The 17,731-nt window shown below is 41.6% G+C and overlaps 1 protein-coding gene across 6 annotated transcripts in view; it reads left to right on the top strand.

The window, feature by feature from the left end:
- SMOC1 (SPARC related modular calcium binding 1) overlaps positions 1-17,731 on the top strand; it is a 133,624-nt gene that overhangs the window by 28,964 nt on the left and 86,929 nt on the right. For all 6 annotated transcript variants that reach the window (XM_074868005.1, XM_074868009.1, XM_074868008.1 and 3 more), the window contains exon 2: positions 14,412-14,583. In XM_074868005.1, coding sequence (XP_074724106.1) covers positions 14,412-14,583 — 172 coding nt within the window. The remainder of the gene's footprint in view (positions 1-14,411; positions 14,584-17,731) is intronic.

Below are 17,731 nucleotides of genomic sequence, written 5' to 3'. Positions count from 1 at the left end.
TGTCAAGATTTTTTTTTTTTTTAGGTGAAACTAGGACTTCTCAATGTTTAAGACGGCTAGTGCCTGGGATAACTTTAAGCTTGAAGAGGTTGCTGAGCTCAGGGAAGGGGAGGGGAGAAAAGTCTTTTGCTCCAGAAAAGGCTCCTCCTTCAACTAGAAGCCCACTGAAAGTTGCCCTGGATGCTGCTGCCACTAGTCTTGCTAATATTTAGATAGCACTGAGCTGCTTTTTGCGGGATGGATGCCAACCACCACAGTCAAGTCCTCCATTGTTGCTATCTATCTACCTATTTTTAAACAAACCTCAACTGGGGTCTGCAGTGCTTTATAGCTATAGTGACTACAGCTCTCCTGAGGCTTACATTTGAGTAGAGTGAGGGAGTGTGATTATTTAATGTCTTCTTGTTTGGATGAGAAATGCATGCTGTAATTCCTACATGGGTGGCTGCAGGTGGATGGGGAGAAACGATTACTGATCCTTCATCCCCTTTGTTCTCTACCAATGCATTAGCTTGCCTGCTATCCCCTCAAGCACTATTGTTTCACATGAGCAGTAAGCAGCCTACCCTTCAGTTGTGTTATTCAATGATAAAGCAAGTCCTGCTCCTTCTGATCCTTCCTACTGGTCCCACTTCTTCCTGGGCTCATCTTATAGGCCATAGTCCAGGCTGCTGGAAAGGTGAGCAATATCCTCCAATGCGAAGAGGAACCTTGATCTTTGGGGTTAGAAAAGCAAATCTTTTCAGATGAGATCAGGCCCAGAAGCCTGGTAGGCTATAGAAGATATGAAGAAAGAAAACTGCTTAACCCTGTGCAGAATCTCACTGTACTCTTCCAGATGTGGTGATGGTACGAGTACTACTTACTCTTTGTAGTCTGAAGCAGTCACAAAAAACTGTATGTGGAAGTTGGTATCACAGCCTGCTTTAAGTCTGTCAACTAAAAATGTCAGTTTGATCTTTGTCCACTGTGAGAAGTCCGACCAGTGAGCCTGAGTATGTGTGTGTACTGAGGCCAGGTCTTAGACTGGACAGAAAGAGATCCAGAAAATCTGAGGAATCCAGATAAAGCCACAGCTGTTTTGCCACAGCTTTCTCAATAACATGCCCTGAAAAGGAAGATGAGAGTCTGCAATAATCTTGCCAATTATCTGTGTCAAAGATTTATTGTGCAAAGGTCTCATATTTGGTTATATTAAGACTGATACCGTGCTCCCTTCAGGGAGGCAGACAGCAAAAATAGACCAATATGTATGTTGGATTTTTTTTTTTTAGCTTCCACTAGAGAGACACATACAAATTGCAGCACAAAGTTAGCTGAGCAGTTCCAGACCCCAGTGAGTGCAACTGGAGGGAAGTTAACATGGGGAGTGCTATGTAAATTTGGACTAGAGGTAGCTACTTGCATGAAAGGCTGTCAGTTCTGGGCCAAACGGCTCATGAAGATACCACACTAACTTGGATGGCTTTTAACTGTGAGGGTCTTGGTGACAATGAAAGTTAACTTCACTTGTGTTTAAGGTGAAATACTGTAGAACTAGAAATGCTCTAAAATTTTTTCCACAAAAATTAAGGAAAGCATGTCTGCCTCTAGCAACAAGGAATCAGCATGAATATTCTGCAGCTCCTCACTGAAAGTGTGAAAAATAGTTCAGTGTAGCTGGAATCACCCTTTCTGCAAGCTGAAAGTAAACAGACTAAAATAAACAGTTCTATAGTACAAAATGTTGTGAAAAAGCTGTCAACCTGAGAGAGTGAACAGCCTGTATGAAGATCAGTCACTAACATCTTTCTGCTTGGATGTGGGGATTAAGTGTATGTATAACATGGGGGGAAGGGAAGCGCTTTGGGAAAGGAATTTTGTATCTTGCTGGGGAAACTCATACCAACAATCTGGGGCAGCATCTAGATACCTGTAAATGTTTCTTCTTTTGAAAACACCCCTGTCCTTGCTTACGCTTCTACATATTGAAAACTGCAGACCTCATATCAGCAACCCTGACAGTTTAGTGATGTTCCCCCTCACTACAGGAAAAACATTGAGGTGCTGAAGCATGTCCAAAGAAGAGCAATGAAGCTGGTGAAGGGTCTAGAGCACAAGTCTAATGTGGAGTGGCTGAGGGAACTGGGGTTGTTTAGCCTGGAGAAAAGGAGGTTCAGGGGAGACATTATTGCTCTATACAACTACCTGAAAGGAGGTTTTAGCAAGGTGGATGTTGGTCTCTTCTTCCAAGTAACCAGCAATAAGATGAGAGGAGATGGCCTCAGGGGAGGTTTAGATTGGATATTAGGAAAAATTTATTCACCAAAAAGGTTGTCAGCGTTGGAACAGCCTGCTCAGGGAAGTGGTTGAGTCACGATCCCTGAAGGTATTTAAAAGGCATGTAGATGTGGCACTTAGGGACATGGTTTAGTGGTAGACTTGGCAGTGTTCGTTAACGGTTGGACTCAATCTTAAGGGTCTTTTCCAACCATGATTCTATGATTCCTTGTAGATCTTGGTGGGAGAGGTTCAGCTGGGAACATCATACAAACCACGGCTGTCATTTCCGTACAAAAAATACTCCTGACCTCTGTAAACAGATTTTCATGCTGAAACAGATTTTCATGCTAGTGTAATAGTAATATTGCTGAGTAGTTCAGCAGTAGTGATAAAATGCAACATCTTACTCCTAAGCTATTGGAAAGCATGTGTACTCTACTTGAATAGGCTAGAAAACCTTGCACACTAACAACTTGCGAGTTTGAAGTGGTGTTGCATAGTTCAACTCTGCAGTAAGTGGCAATGCTGTAGTGATGCTTGACCTGTTTTTTTTTCCTTTCAAGTTCAGCGATCAGCAGCTCAGTTACTGCTGCAACTTTGAAGAAAAACGCAAGGAACTACTGTAAAGGAATGCTGTCTGCAGAAATTGGAAAACGTATTTACTCTTCAGTGTATACAGTAATGCTTTTCTGAAAGTTGTCTGTCACTAACAGCAGATGATGGCATTAAAGCTAACCATGGTGCAGCTTACAAGAAACTTTCATTCTTGCCTCACACAAGCATTTTGTCTTAGAACTGTCTCTCTGTAGCTCTTCCAACTCCTGAAGCAACCGGTACGTGCACCTTGTCTGTTATGGAAAGGTTTTTATCATATAGTTAGATAGTCATATTAAGTTACTTTTTTTGAGGTGGGAGCAGGAAGCAAAGAGTTAGTTTCATACCAGCAGAACTGAAGTTCATATCTTGAGCCTTCTGTGCACAGCAGGTTCTTCCATTTGTGATTCAGAAAGACTTCAGTAGTGGGGAAAGCTTCTCTGCTACTGCCTGTGCTGTCCCAGAAAGCTTTGACTGTCTGACAGTCCGAGGAAGCATTGTCCAGCACTTAATTCATACAAAGGGCAAAACTCTGCGGGTGGTTACCCTTACAAAACTGAAGGAAGCATTTGGTTTAAATCTAAGTAGAAAGATGAGAATTACTGTAAACACTGTAAAATACAATGCAAACAGAACTGCAGAACAAAGTAATGAAACAATGACTCTTTCCCTTAGGGAGTTAGGGGGAAAAGTTTATTTTTTTCTGACTTCTGACAGGAGTTTCAGTTCTGTTTTGTACATCCTTTCCTGATTCTTTCCCTCTTGCTCTAAATTCCTGGCTGGCATATTTCTCTTCTTGGTTAGCAGGACTATTTTTTTGTTGGTTCTGAATTTAAACCTTGCCTTAGACTTAATGTTTCTGTTTGGGTCACTGTAGGATCCACCAAGGTGGTTTTGGCACTTGAGGCAGTGAGTGTTAAGAAGCCAAGCCTGGAATCCTTATGATGACAAAAGTACCCCACTGGAGTGCTATTCTGAAGAGTCTCTGCTGGCCTGCTAAAACAAGAGTTAAGATTTCTAAATGGTGTCTTTAAATGTAATAATATGACTTGTATAAAGTTGAGTCTCTGAAACTACATGTCTGCAGATCAAACATGTGCAATCTTAATGTCAAATACCTGCATGTATTGGTAGGTGGACATCACCACTGGAGTGTATTGTAGCTGGGGTGAAGAGTACCTCATAGCTATTAACTACACAGTTAATACTTCTGCTAATGAGAATGTGCCTTTATTGTTGCCTCTTATCCCTCGATTTACAGCCTATGGATTAGCACAACCTCTATGATAATAGGAAAAACCCCTTTCTTTTTAAGAGTACTGGAATAATGTTAGCCATAAATGTTGAGAAAGCTGCTGTTTTCACAATATTGGCAACGTGAGCCACTCTGTAGTTAATATGGGAGCATGATATTATGTATGAACAAGGTGAAGTTCCTGTCTTTTTTTTTTTTTTTCCTTCATTTTCATGATCTTTGACACTTCAGAGGAGTAACAGAGTAAATAGGAGCAACCTCCTTTATTATTCTGTATAGCTGATGGGGCCAGAACCAACTCTGAACATGTCTCTGGAGATGGCAAGGTAGGATTATAGAAGGAGGCATGTCAAGATAGTTATGTCCTCAGACAGTAGCAATAGTGCTTCAGAAGCTTTGACACTGAAGTGTTGATAGTACATGTAAAGTCAAATGAAATGGGGAGAAGCCCCTGATGCAACCATCTTCCCCTGAGAGTTATCTTTGGTTAATTATTGTCTTTGGATCATGTAGGGGTAAGAATATAGTTAAGAAAAGCAAACCCTTTCATGTTCACAGTGCCTCCTTTTTTTAATATCCCTCCTGTGCAATGGAATTTCAGTCTTGGCATTCAGTTAGTATACCTATACTGATGGGCAGCCAGCCCTTGCTGGGTTTTGAACTAATGAGCTCAGCTATGTCTAATATCTACTTCTTGGTTCTGCTGTTGGCAGCAGTAACAACAACCATAATGAAGGCTGGATGCCAACTTCAATTTGAATGCCTCTTTCAGCATTTTAGAAGAATTGATTTAAGAAGGACTGAAACTTGTAGAGCTATGGAGTTTTAATGGGTGGCATTGTCCATCCTGGAAGATCTACAAGAATAAAACATTTGTGGTCTGAGGAGTGCCTTTGTACAGTCTTATTTCTATTGGAGCTCAACTCTGAAGATATGGCTGCCAAACTGTGTTTGTAAACTATGTTTAATCATCATGTCTCCTCATGTGATGATCTCCTATCAGAGTAGAGCAGTTCCAGAGATGGTAGTTCTCTTCATACACTTGCCTTGTTTACAATAATAGTGTCTAATACATATGTCTATGAATGAAGTGAGACACTTCCTGTGGTGTAGACTAGGCAGTGGGGAAAGAGTATCTGGCTTGATAGTCTCAGCTTGATAAGCTCAGTTGTATTTGTTTTGCTGTGTGTGCTTACCTAATGTGCCTTGTGTGCATGCTAAAGGGAACTGATGGTACCCAGGAGTGTTCAGGGGGTTTCAAAGCCATCTTTGGTAAGAATTGATATCCACTTTTTGTAGTGGGCAGTCTCTGTCATGTACAGAAGAAGTCTTACTGGGGAGAATGAGTGACGATGGGAGGAGAAAATGTGGGTTTTATCTTCTTGTCAGTTTGGGATGTTTAGAAAGCTTATCAGTTGACTTGGAGACTGCACTTAAAGTAGGTGCCCTGCTCTTCAGCAATAGTACTGTGGAAGGAAAAGGCAAAGTACTTTGAGTTCTTGAGAGAAAGACAGCATGAGAAGGTGCTTAAGAGAAAGGGATCTGGATGAGTTGATATCTGGTAATGAAGCCAACTTTTAAGGGCATTGGATTTAAAGGGAATACCTTTATAGCTATCGGGCTACTGATGGAAATGCAACTGAGAGTACTTCATCAAACAGATTATTTATTTAAGAATGCTTCAGCAAAACTTGATTGTAATCGGACATGCTTGCAGTTAATGTGTATCCTTGCGTTACATAGCAAAGACTTAAGTGAGAAGCTTATTTGATATCAAGACTCTTCTGCCCTTTGAAACAAGGAAGAAGTGTTATGCTGTTCATTACAGCATAGTGAAAGGTATTACTGTAACGTTGGCAAATGCACATTCATAGAAATTTAGACAGGGAAGGGTCTTGCACTGTTGTTCTTGAGAAGCGGTAGGCCCCAGCAAAGTTCTGGTGGAATTATTAGGAAGGAACTAAATATAGGTGGAGGGGAAGATTATTGTGGATTACACAACTGGATCTAATTAGGTAAACTTCCACCTTCTAACACCTCAAGAGCTCAGAACTGATGACCCCAATTCCCATTCTGTCTGCAGTACTCCAAGCTCTTGTAAATGGGGAAGAAGCTTTCCTAGGCTGACTGCATAGCCAGTACTGCTAAAGGTAGTACAAGGGGGAGAATAGGGTCAAGAAAGTATTCTTTCATAGCCACTTTCTGTATGTGGCTAAACTTCCATGTGAGTGCACAGAACTCTACAAATCCTGGAACTGACTTTTAGTGGTTTATACAGTGGAGAGTAAGAAAGCATGTACTTCTATCTCCTCTATGATTCAAGAGAATCAGGGCCAAGAGGGTTTGCCCCAGATCATGAAGAACACATGCAGTGGTTTAAAGCATTCAACATGATAGCATTTGTGTAAGGATAGGGATCACTTTTCTCAGAAATCTTGCTTGAGATACTGTCCTTTGTTAAAGGATGCACCTGACATTACTTCAACCCTTTTGCTTTCCTGAGAGCTTCTTTTGAGGAAAACATATCTCATTACAATGGAATAGCTGACTTCTCACCTTCTAGTGACAGCACAAAGTTGTAACCTGCTACATTTGCTAGGGGAGAACAGCAGCCTCAACTATCATTATGACAAATAAAGTAGGGGATATGGTTACTCAAAGGAGACTAACTTGGCATAAGTTATACGGAAGGGTGTTTTGAGTTTGTTTTCAACTTATGCTGAATAAGCAGAGGATTCCCTAAACCAGAAAGACTGGATCAGGTTATTAAACAATACAGTTTACTAAAGACAAGATCCCACCTTTTATGTCAATGGAAGTTTTGCCATCATTTTCTTTGGGACAAGAAGTTCATTGCCTGACTATGCAAACATCTGGATTTTCTATCTGGTTCAACATGTATAGTAGCAAAGCTAGAGAGAAAAAATGGTCCAAGTTAAACATGCCTTCTCTTGTCAATGTGTTTGACAAATTAAATTTAATCTCAAGTTTGTTCTAGGCTTACATGTCATCTTGGCTGCAAGAATAATCTGAGTAGGAGAGTGAGCTTTGACAGAAGCTGAAGTAATGTTATTTCAAAGGAATTAAATCAGTCTCTACCTTAATATTGCCAAACTTACTAGAAAGGTTTAGAAGTTGTGTGTTAGCAATGTGAGACTTGAGCTGAAATTTCTATTTTGTGTTTTAGAGTTTTGGTTTCCTCCTCTTAGTTGATCGGTATACTGATCCGTGGTACAATTTATGAGATGCTTAAACTTGATGTTTATAAAATTGAAGTAACTTTTTATAAAGGTGATACAGGCATGTGGATAAAATTTCTGTGGAAGAAGGGATTATATGAAAATCTGAAATGAACTTCTTGCCCTTGATGTCTCTAGCATTTTCCTTCCCACAAGTCAACTGTAGTTAAACACTTGGATAAACTTGCACCTCAAAAGTAAAAAGAGATAATTTTAAAAGTTCATTCCCTGACTGCAATGGCTTTTTCTGTTAAACACAACAACAAAAAAGCCAGTAGAGCTTCTCTGTGATGAGGTCAGATTCTAAGGGTTTGTCCTGAACCATTTGTCCTAGGTGGGCTCTTCAAATATGCTGTTAGGCAACTTCTTTGGATCTAGTACCTCATCTTCTAAAAGCAGAGCACAGCTGCTGCATCATATTTGGGGATCAGTTTGTGATAAAAACCAAAGTGTTTCCTAGCTAGAAGTCATCTAGCAAATGAAGCACCATACTTGAGTGCTCTCCTTCATTGTAGTGACTTACACAAAACAAAGATTGAGGGAGGATAGTGGGGGGAAGGGAGAATCACTGTAGAAAAATGAGGTTTCTAGCCTGTAGGGGCAGAAAACTGTCTTGAATTCAGCTCGTACAAATACATCTAGAATTTGCCTGCTTTGTGGTGTGATCCTATATGTTTGCCCAGCCTTCACCATCCTCAAGCACAAGCTGTGTTCTTTGAACCCATTCTTGTTTGCACAGCTGGGGGCCTGGGATTGAAACATAAGTGGTGCTTTAATTTAGGCTGGATTCTTCACTTTGCAGGTGGGATGACTCAGGGAATAAAAGTGTTACAGTATCCTTCTTGTAAGTGCCTCCTGTCTGGGGAAAGTGCTGTGCCCTTCTGAAATTTGTTGGGAAAGCCCTAAGTCTTGGTATAAAACTGTAGGGTGCTAGAAAACACCCACACAAGGACTGGAACTTAAGATGCAGGACTTCGAGAAACTTGGGTTTAAAAACATATTGTTAAACCAAAGTCATCCAGATGCAAGTGAAATACAAACTTGTGAGCATTTCCACAAAGAGACTATTAAAATAAATCTTCCTCCCCATGTGCCAAAACACATGACAGACTTCCCAGGAAGCTCACTTAGAAAGCCTTTTTTCAGTAGATAGGTTCTGAGGCTGCACGGGCACTTTCAGGACAGAGGCTGGACACCCTGGTCAGCTGTTGGGAGTTGTGGTGGCTCTGGCTGGTTGATATCTTTCTGTACATGGAAGCTGCAAGCCCTGATGGTCCCATCTCTGCCAGAGTTTCTAAGGCTTTCAAAGTTTCTCATATTTTTGGAAGCTAAGCTTTTGGGTCTCTGGCTTAGAGCAGGATCTTTGACACCTTTGAGGCCTGCTAGGCTTCTGGTTCCATGGCAGGATCTTGGCTGAAGTCCCAAACCCATGGTTGAGGTTGAAGTCCATGTGCCCCATAGGCAATCTGCCATGGGGCTGAGAGTGTAGCCATGATTAAAACTGGGACTTGGCTCCAGCTCTGTCTCTAGTATGGCTGGCTGCATCAGTTTAGAGACTGAAACCAAAGCATAAATCTGTGAGGTTAAAACTAGGAAATGTGAAATGATGCTTTCCAACAGCAACAAAATTGTCCAGAAGTTTATAGTCTCCTCTTCTGTATAAAATGGTATGGTTTTCCTGGGGAATTCTTCCCAGGAAGGACTTGCTCATTTGTACTTAAGACGGGACAGTCTGAGTGCTTAAACAAATGGGTGGGTGATCTGTGCCATATGAACATACCTAGATCGATCACTTTTTCCAAAGATGTATTCTAAGAGTCTTCAAACCTGAAGTCTGCCAAAACAGGAGTAAGGCATTGCACATGCTCTTTTCTTGATCTCTCTACTTCTCAGTTTTGTTAGGCAGCAGCCTGCAGTCCTGATCGGAAGCAAAGACACTGTTTAGCAGAGGCATCTCTGTTTTGGTCTGTAGTGGAATATTGTCTTGCAGATTTGTTTCTTAATAGAATTCCCCTTTCTCATGTTCATTTCACTTGTGTCCCTTGCTCCCCCTTTCCCCTGGAGTCTTGCTAAGGCATGTTACTCCGGACTGCAATGCTTTGGCCATTTCTCGTTACCTCCACCACAAAGGGCTGTGCTGTTCTGTTTGTGCTTATAATGTACCCAGATGGTGAATAGAATGAGTGACCACCAAGCTCATTTTCACTTGTGGGGTCAGACCTTTCTCTGCTAAATAACACAAGTGTTCCCAGCTGCTGTGCAGCTGCAGGGAGTCTGCTTTCCTTCACAGGCATTAAAAACCCTTTAATCAGTGTTTGTTGTTTGTCAGCAGTGGTGTTGAGGTGTGGAGAAAAAGAACAGATATGCTTTGTTGGCAAAGTTAACTTCGTTCTGACCTCTTATCTTTCCTTTTTCTTTTCAAGTCTGAAGAAGCAGAAAGTAGTTTGGGAAGTGGTTTCTGCAAGCACCTGTGTAAATGTATTTGCTAAAGGAGGAGGTTTATGTCCTTATACAGATACAACATTTGACATAAAAAGATGCTCTGAGAGCTGTGTTGAACTGGAAGCTCTTTAGGGCAAGGACTCAAGTTGATTGGTGTAGGAGCTGTGCAAGCTTCTTTAATCTAAGCAAATACTATGAAAATCCAAATACTATGAAAATACAAATACTGTTGTCTAATAATAGTGTTACTTTTATTTTAGTATTGAGTCTACATTCAAGGGGTCCCATTTGCAATCTTGTCAATTTTAATATTTACCTGGAAAATAGATCGTTCCTGCTAGTTTTTGTGGTTTTTTTTGTGGGGTTTTGTGTGTGTTTTTGGGTTGTGTGTTTGTGTGTGTGTGGTGCTGTTGTGGTTTTTTAGTTCTGCTTTTAATAGTTCTTCTCTCATGGAAGAAAAGGGAGAGAAAAACTGATAAGCCAGTGACACCATTTTCAGTCCCATTTGTTTTGGATGTAGTCTGTTCTGAAATAAATGGGAACACAGATATCAAGAAGAGGCCTTGAGAATTCTTGGAGCTAAGATAATTGTTTCCCTCTTCTTTCCAGATGATGCTTGGAAACCTGCTGGTGCTGCACATGTTTGCAGGGTTACTTTTTCCCTCAGTCCAGATCTGTTCATGTTGCGTGTCTGTGTGTACAGCGCCAAGCACTACTCTTGAGTGTTGGTTCTGTTGTTTGCAAGGCCTGTTTGTGTGGGTGTCCTGAAGCTGTTAGGACATTAAGCTTTGATCTGAGCTTCAAGGGTCATGATAGGACATCTGCTGTTAAAGTCAGGATACTTTATCTTGCTACTCTTCCCCTGAAGGGACCAGCGAGTCATGTTACTGCCTCACCTGTGTTTGGGGAGGGTCAGTACCAGGTGTCAGAGCACCCTGTACATGTTGCTCACAGCCCTCTGCCTGGCTCAGCAGACCAAGATGCCTGCAGTGATCAAGGTGTTCTTTTGGAGCAGGGCTGTGCTCCTTGGAAAAGCAGTGCCTGCTTGCATGAAGTGGGAATAAAGAACTGGGAATGAGTAATTTTTGAATGGTAGTCCTAGCTGTTAAAATAAGAGATTCAAGTGCTCTCCCCATGGGCAGACACATATTTCAGAGTTCATCCAGTGTTTTTCTTCTTCAAGTGGCTGAGGCTGTTTACAAAGGAGGGCAGTTGTCATGCTTTCAGACAGGCAAAACGCTAGAAAGAAAACTCTCTGCTGGACAGGAGGGGATGGACACTCAAAACAGCTAGTATGTTAAATGACTCTGGATGGTCTGTGTTGATCAGTTCTGTAGCATGAATGCTTACTAGCTAGAAATGGTACAAAGAATCGCTATTTTACTATCTGAAAGCTGGCAGGGCTGCCAAGAAAGACAAGGGCTCTGAGCTACAGTGGAGCAGGTGTCCTACTGTAAAGGGGAGTTTTTCGAAGCCCTTCAGGAATATTTCTAGGAGATCCAGCCTTTCTGGCAGTACTTTTTGATCACACGAGAAGAACCCTGATCAGACAGGCATGATCCTGGATCCTTCTGGAAATTAATGCAGACTTTTACAATTATAATCTAGCTGAACAAAACAAGCACCATCTTGTGCAACTACATAAACCATAAACTTTTTTGGCAAGGCAGGTGTGGCATCTTCAGTGTCTGGAAAGCACCTAACATGCTGTGTGGGCTCCCTGCTGTAATCCAAATTACAAATGCTAAAAAGGCTTTGATTTTTTTTTTTTTTTTTTATATAACGTGGTTCTTGGCTTAATTTGGGTAGGCAAGAACTTCACAGACTGCATTGGGGTGCTCTGCATGTTTTCTCAGGCCCTCATAATTAATCAATGCCGAGCTGTTCCTCCCCGTCCCTCTGCGCGGAGGCACCAGAGGAAAGCTGTTCAATAGCCTTAGGTTTAGCTCATTTGTCAGCCCTGAGAAGGACTTTCTATTCTTCAGAGCTGCCCTTTCTGGAAGGAGGGGCATTTCTGTCCTGCAAGGCACCTCTATACTAAGTATTTTGGTACAGGCTGCAGAAGGCTTAGGGGAGTTTTCATGATACAAGCTGACTTTTGAATAAGTTCATAATTTGGTTACATGCTGGGAACCAATAGCTTTTTTGGTGCACCTCTGGATAACTCCGATCTGTGGAACTCAGCTTCTGACACAAGGAATTTGCAAAAAGTCTCACGCCAGTAGCTCAAGCCCTCAAAGTTGTGATAAATGGCAGATGCATGCATTCCTTCTAAACCAGAATGGCTTCTGTGTTTAACTGAATGCTTAATCGCTATATATGTGCACTATACTGTGCTATCAGGCAGCTCTGCTTCTAAAGTCTGTTTATACAGACAGCTGAAAAGCCTTGCAAGCCTTTCAGGGTCTCTGACATCACACTCTGGGAGGAAGCTTCAGCATCTTCAGTCTGCTGCTTTTTGCTGTATGTTTACAGTCACTGCTGATCTTTGCACCTTGGGGGCTACAGAAAGACGTTACTGTAGCCAGACCAATTCCAAGCTAACTTGTGATACTCCAACCCCTGAGAACTGGACAAAAATCTGGTCCAGCTTTACAGTGTTTTTATAGTCTACTCCAGGTCTCTATAAACCATTTAAAATTGCCTTCAGGTTTAAATTTTCCAATTTCCCATTTGGAACAGGTGTTGCCAGGTTATAGAAAGTGTTGCAGAAAAGGAACAAAAACATTTTAAAAACTCTGTGCTGTTACAAATTTTGGCAAGTCTCTGACAGATGAGATTTTAAAAAAAAGTTTGCCCCACTGAAATTAAAAGTGCAGATCTTGCTTACTTTTCCCAGCTGTCATGTTTAAATAGGGTTTTTAGTAATGCATGAGTCTTCAAAAGATCCAGCAGTACAGAGCTAATATGTTTTTATATGAAACTGTGCAACTTCTCAATTGTTTTTCATCTCATTTAATTGGGGAGATAAAGAGGGTGAAGAATTTTTTTTTAAAATGTCAAAAAACAAATTTCAGAGATGCATGTTCTTGGAGTGGTTAAAAACCAACCCAAACTAGGCTTCAGGCAATGTTTTTTCAACAGCTTTAACCTCAAAGCATGGAGCAGACAGCTTTGTAGGCAACTGTAACACCAAGGTGATTATGGCAGTGACTCACACTTCCCTGTAAGGCATCCAGCTATCAACACACTTGGAGAGCCGTGGCTTTGTGCATGCAGGCAGGATGTCAGTCAATGCCCACTTGCCAGCCAGCCCCGAACTGCTGAGCTCATACCTGCTCTGACAGCAAGCTGGGATATTGGTGTATTAGCGAGCAACTCTGGTCCCCCCAGGCTTGTAAGAGGCTTAAGAGATGGGAGCTTGGGAAGGGGAAGTGCAAGGCAGGTTTAACTTCCCTTTTCTTTGCTTAATCCTCATAGGACTTGTTTCAAGAGTCCCCTGAAATCTTCCTGTGAGCAGGTGGTTGGGTTTGGATAATAGTTAAACGTCTGACTGACTAACCACTAAGCCAGGTAGCATGGAAAGTGGAAGGAGCTGCTACTGTCATGTCCTGCTGAAACTCTATGCCAATGGTTATGGAGAGGACTGGCAGTCAGGGTCCTCAGGAAGACAGTACTTGTTTGGGAAAGAGACCTGAGTGCCCCTATAGGCAGCTCAGAGTACAGCTGAGGGTACAACAGTAAACTACTGCCAGATGTTGGGATTTGCAAGGAACAAGTGGACAAAAAATGGGGACTCATTCATGTCCATTGTGGGTTTCCTTATCTCCAAAAGGTAGGGCAGACTCCAAGCTGTCTTCAGAGAATGGTGCACAGAGGAAGTCTTCTGGGCAAGGAATTGGGAGACTGGGGTTGTTCGCATTGAGAGACTAACAAGAAAGGAGTGCCATGTTTACACAAAACAGGCTGCATCTGGACTGAATGCTTGGGAAGAAGAGGTATTCAGAAAGATGACAAATTCAAACTTCTGAAAGGAAATAGCTTTTCACACCATATGCAATTAGATTGTGGGATGCATGGAATGCAGTTGCCAGCTGGGCAGGATGTCATTGGGAAAGAACAAAATGTGGCTTTGGGAGTGCGCAGGTATGCTGTTGCAGGTGGTATCCACAGATGACATAAGTAATGCTTTAACAAATAACTGGTGATATAAAGCTGGCCACATCCGTGGTTCAACTACCAAGGCCAATCTTGATAGGTTATTTGTGTTCCTCTGTCCTCGGTGATAAGTTTCTTGCACCTCTGACTAAAATTGTCTAGTACCAGATGCTGTTTGTGGCAGGGTGCTGGGCAATCTGGGCTGTTGTGACTCAGTATTGCCCTTCCCGTGTGGGTTGTGTTTGGCTTTGCACATCTTATGTTTTCAGAGGTGAGGCAGAGTGAGTAATGTTTCCGTTCTATTAAAGAAAATGGAATGGCAAAGACCCTTAATTTTTTTTTTAAAGATGTACGTGTTTCATTTTAAGTTCCCTTCAGGCAAAGTCAGCTTTGGTAGGTAGCTTAAACTGCATTATAGACCATATTGCTATTGTCATAAAAACAAAATAAACTGCTTTGTTTTGGGAAAACAAACAAAACCAATATTTTTTTTCCCTTCCTCCTTTTTTCACTTCCTCCAGTTTTTAATAAGTGACCGTGACAGAGATCCTCAGTGTAACCTGCATTGCTCCAGGTCCCAGTCCAAACCCCTCTGTGCCTCTGATGGCAGAACATACGAGTCAATGTGCGACTACCAGAGAGCCAAATGCCGGGAGTCAAGTCTGAGCGTGACTCATCGTGGCCGGTGCAAAGGTAGGTGGATTTCAAATGCCTTTGAGGGGAGGAATGGGAGTCCTACCTCATAAGAAACGGGATTCTTAGACCCGTGAGTTTAGTACCATGCTCTGTGAGTAAGCTGGTTGAAATTGTACATTCATGTGAGCATGGGTATCTACGTCTGGGTTTAGGTGGCAGGAGTAAGAACAGACTGAATTATCAATGAAAGAAGGCAAAGAAGCCAGAGACATCACTGAAAAAGCCCAGAATATGTGGCTGCAGAGCTGAAGGAGCTGGCCCCATGGAAATGCAAAACCAAATCCTGAAAGAGCAGCTCTTTCTTGCTACCTATGCTGGTGAGGAACTGCGATACCTTTGAGTGATAGGAATGTGGAGTGGGGAAGAATGTGCAGTGCATATTAGATGTCTAGTCCCTTTTCAGACATACACAGCCTTTCTGTGCTGGGCTAATTAAGACGATGGAATGCGTGCAAGGCTTTACATGGCCTCTTTTTTGCCTGTTTGCTGTTACACATCTACTTCAAAGTGAGAATATTGTTTCTCTCTCGATTCAGCTCTTCTTCAGCATAGTCCAAAGATGAAGTTGAAACTTTTTTAAGGAATATTGGTGTCTTGTCACACAAATGTTTTGCTTCTGCAGTGAAGTGAAAAATCAAGTTGAGTACATTTTCTGAGAGCACAATTGAATCAGAGGGCAGATGGCACAGATGTTTTTAGCAATTGGTTAAAGTGACAGGAGAGACTCATTAAAATCCCCGTGGAAGGATAAATAGGCATACATTTAAGCCTGCCTTTTGTTTATGAAGGCTTTTTTACTATTATAAAAATGTCTCTTTGTCAGAATTACATGTTATAAAATGGAAATCCCTTTTCAATGTATTGACAAGCTTTATAGTTCAGATGAATTATGAACATGACCTCAAATATTGCTCTCTTTATAAACAGTTTCTTATCGGAAAAAAGCTTACTCGTATGATTTTAATTTTTTTTCTCATCGCTGCTGGGTTGCTTTATGGCAGCTTCTCTCCTTTTGAATCATGCTGCTTTCTGAGTACTGAAAACCCGGAAACTTTCTTCTCAGGGCCTGAGAAGCAATTGAACTGTTCCTGCAAGTGATACATTTTTGAGTGTCACAATAAGAAGCGGTAGGGTGGGAGTCCTGCTTTTGCTTTCAACACTTGAGCAGAGTGGCTTAGATAAGCAACTCCATGGCTGATACTGGCATATAAACTGGCACTGTTCAGTTACTTAAAACATGGGATATGAAATATATTACCTCCATGTACAAAAGTGTCTGTTTCTGGAAGTAAGAAAATGTTGACTGCCAAACTACACAGCCCACTGTATATCATGATTGCAAGGAGTCCCAAAGAAGTAACTAAAGACTTTGTCTTAAGCAAGGTAAAATATACTTTCCTTTCTGCTCTCTGACATAGCTGTAATGTTTAGCTGAAACTACTCACGTTCTCCTTTCCTTTTTCCTCTTACCCTGTGGTACTATACAGTACCTAATAACCAGGGAGTGTTTGACAACTGCAAGTCTTGTTTTTAACCCACTAACACTCCCGTGAATCACTGGGAAGTAGGAATATTCTTTTAACTAATCACATTCAAATTTAACCTTTCTGGTTATTTCCCTGTGTGCTGCTATTGCAAGGTATTTTGTTTTTCTAGTTGCATTACGAATATGACCTCTAGTTTTGCATAAAGATCACTGTTCTTGTCAAGTACAGACAGTTGTGAGACAGGTGTGCCTAACTACTACAGGAGGTTGGCCAGGTCTGTATCTTGTACTCACACAAAGGAAAGTATCACCAGCAGTGTTCGAGCACCTTCTGCTGTAGTAGGGCACCAGGTTTACCCTGAATGGCCTTCATTCCTTCTGCATGATTGAGATGCTCTACAGGTGAACTCCTATAGAACTGGAAGGGATCCCATGCACCATCGAGCCCAGTCACATGCAGTTGTGATAGATACTGTATCCAAGAACTTATCCTTACGAAATGAGCAATTCTAACTTGTGCTTCCTTCTCTGAGGCGGGAAGAAAGCCAGGTGACTAAAATAAGGAAAAGAGGAAGTATATTGTGGACAGCAAGGCACAGTTTTGTACCCCAGATTACCATAGGTTTCCAATTTCATATGCCGATAACTTGAACTGTACTTGTGCCAAGCCAAGCAGAATGGTTTCTATAGTGTGAACAGAACCTCTTTGATTCAGCTAAGGACCTTTAAAGATGAAATCTTGCCAGCCCTTTGGGAACTATAACTCCTATTCGGCTCTTGCTCCTTGCTAGCTTCCTCATGTGCTTTTCAATGAAATTCCTTCAGTGCTAAATTATCTGAACTCCCTCCGAACCCTCACTCACACATTACAAAGGGTTAAAAGTCAGGAGTAGCTTAAAATAATCAAACTATGGCATCCATGACAAATGGAGCCTCATTGATGAGAATCCAGAGAATAGTTCCAGATGGTGTAGCTGTGCGTGAAATACGCAGCCAAGCTTCTACCTGGATCTTTTGTCAGCAGGCATCTTAAGATCTAATGTCAAATAAGAGCTCTGCCTTAAAACTTTGCAGGGATGAAGGACAAATACTTTAAATGAGTCTTGGCAAGCTGTCAAGATCGTGCAGTGATTGTTAGGGTACATTGGATATCTGTGACTTAAAATACATTTAAGTTCTTTAACTGGTTGGTTTCTAGGAACTTGTTCGGTCTATTGAATTTAAAAAAAGGGGTGGGAGTGTTCTAAAAACTTCCCTTTAGATTTATAATGGTTGGTTTTGAAAGTCTGCTGATAGGTTTATTCTACATAGTGACTTGTGATCTAAGAACAAGCTATCTGTAAAGTACTGGTCAGAATTGTAACAGGGATCTTCAGTCTCTCTCCTGGGACACCTGGGTGAACACAACTTTTGGCTAATGTCCTGGAAAGGAAAAGAAGGTCTCCTTCTGCCTAGTGCTGGGTTTGTTTGAAGGTAGTCTTTCTCCTCCACCTACTGTTCTTGTTGGACAGGAGATGGTATTTTGAAATCATTTTTAGTCCACTTTCTAGATCCATGTGTTTTGTCTTTGAACTTTCTTATTCCTAGTCAAGGGAGAATAAAGTGGGTCCCTCCTTGGCAGCAGTTAGTCAATAAAATCTTAAATTATGCTTTCAATCA

This window comes from Strix uralensis, chromosome 4 (genome assembly GCF_047716275.1).
Source record: "Strix uralensis isolate ZFMK-TIS-50842 chromosome 4, bStrUra1, whole genome shotgun sequence".
NCBI lineage: Eukaryota > Metazoa > Chordata > Aves > Strigiformes > Strigidae > Strix > Strix uralensis.
Note: the sequence above shows the minus strand (reverse complement) of the source record. Positions and strands in the feature narration are given on the sequence as shown.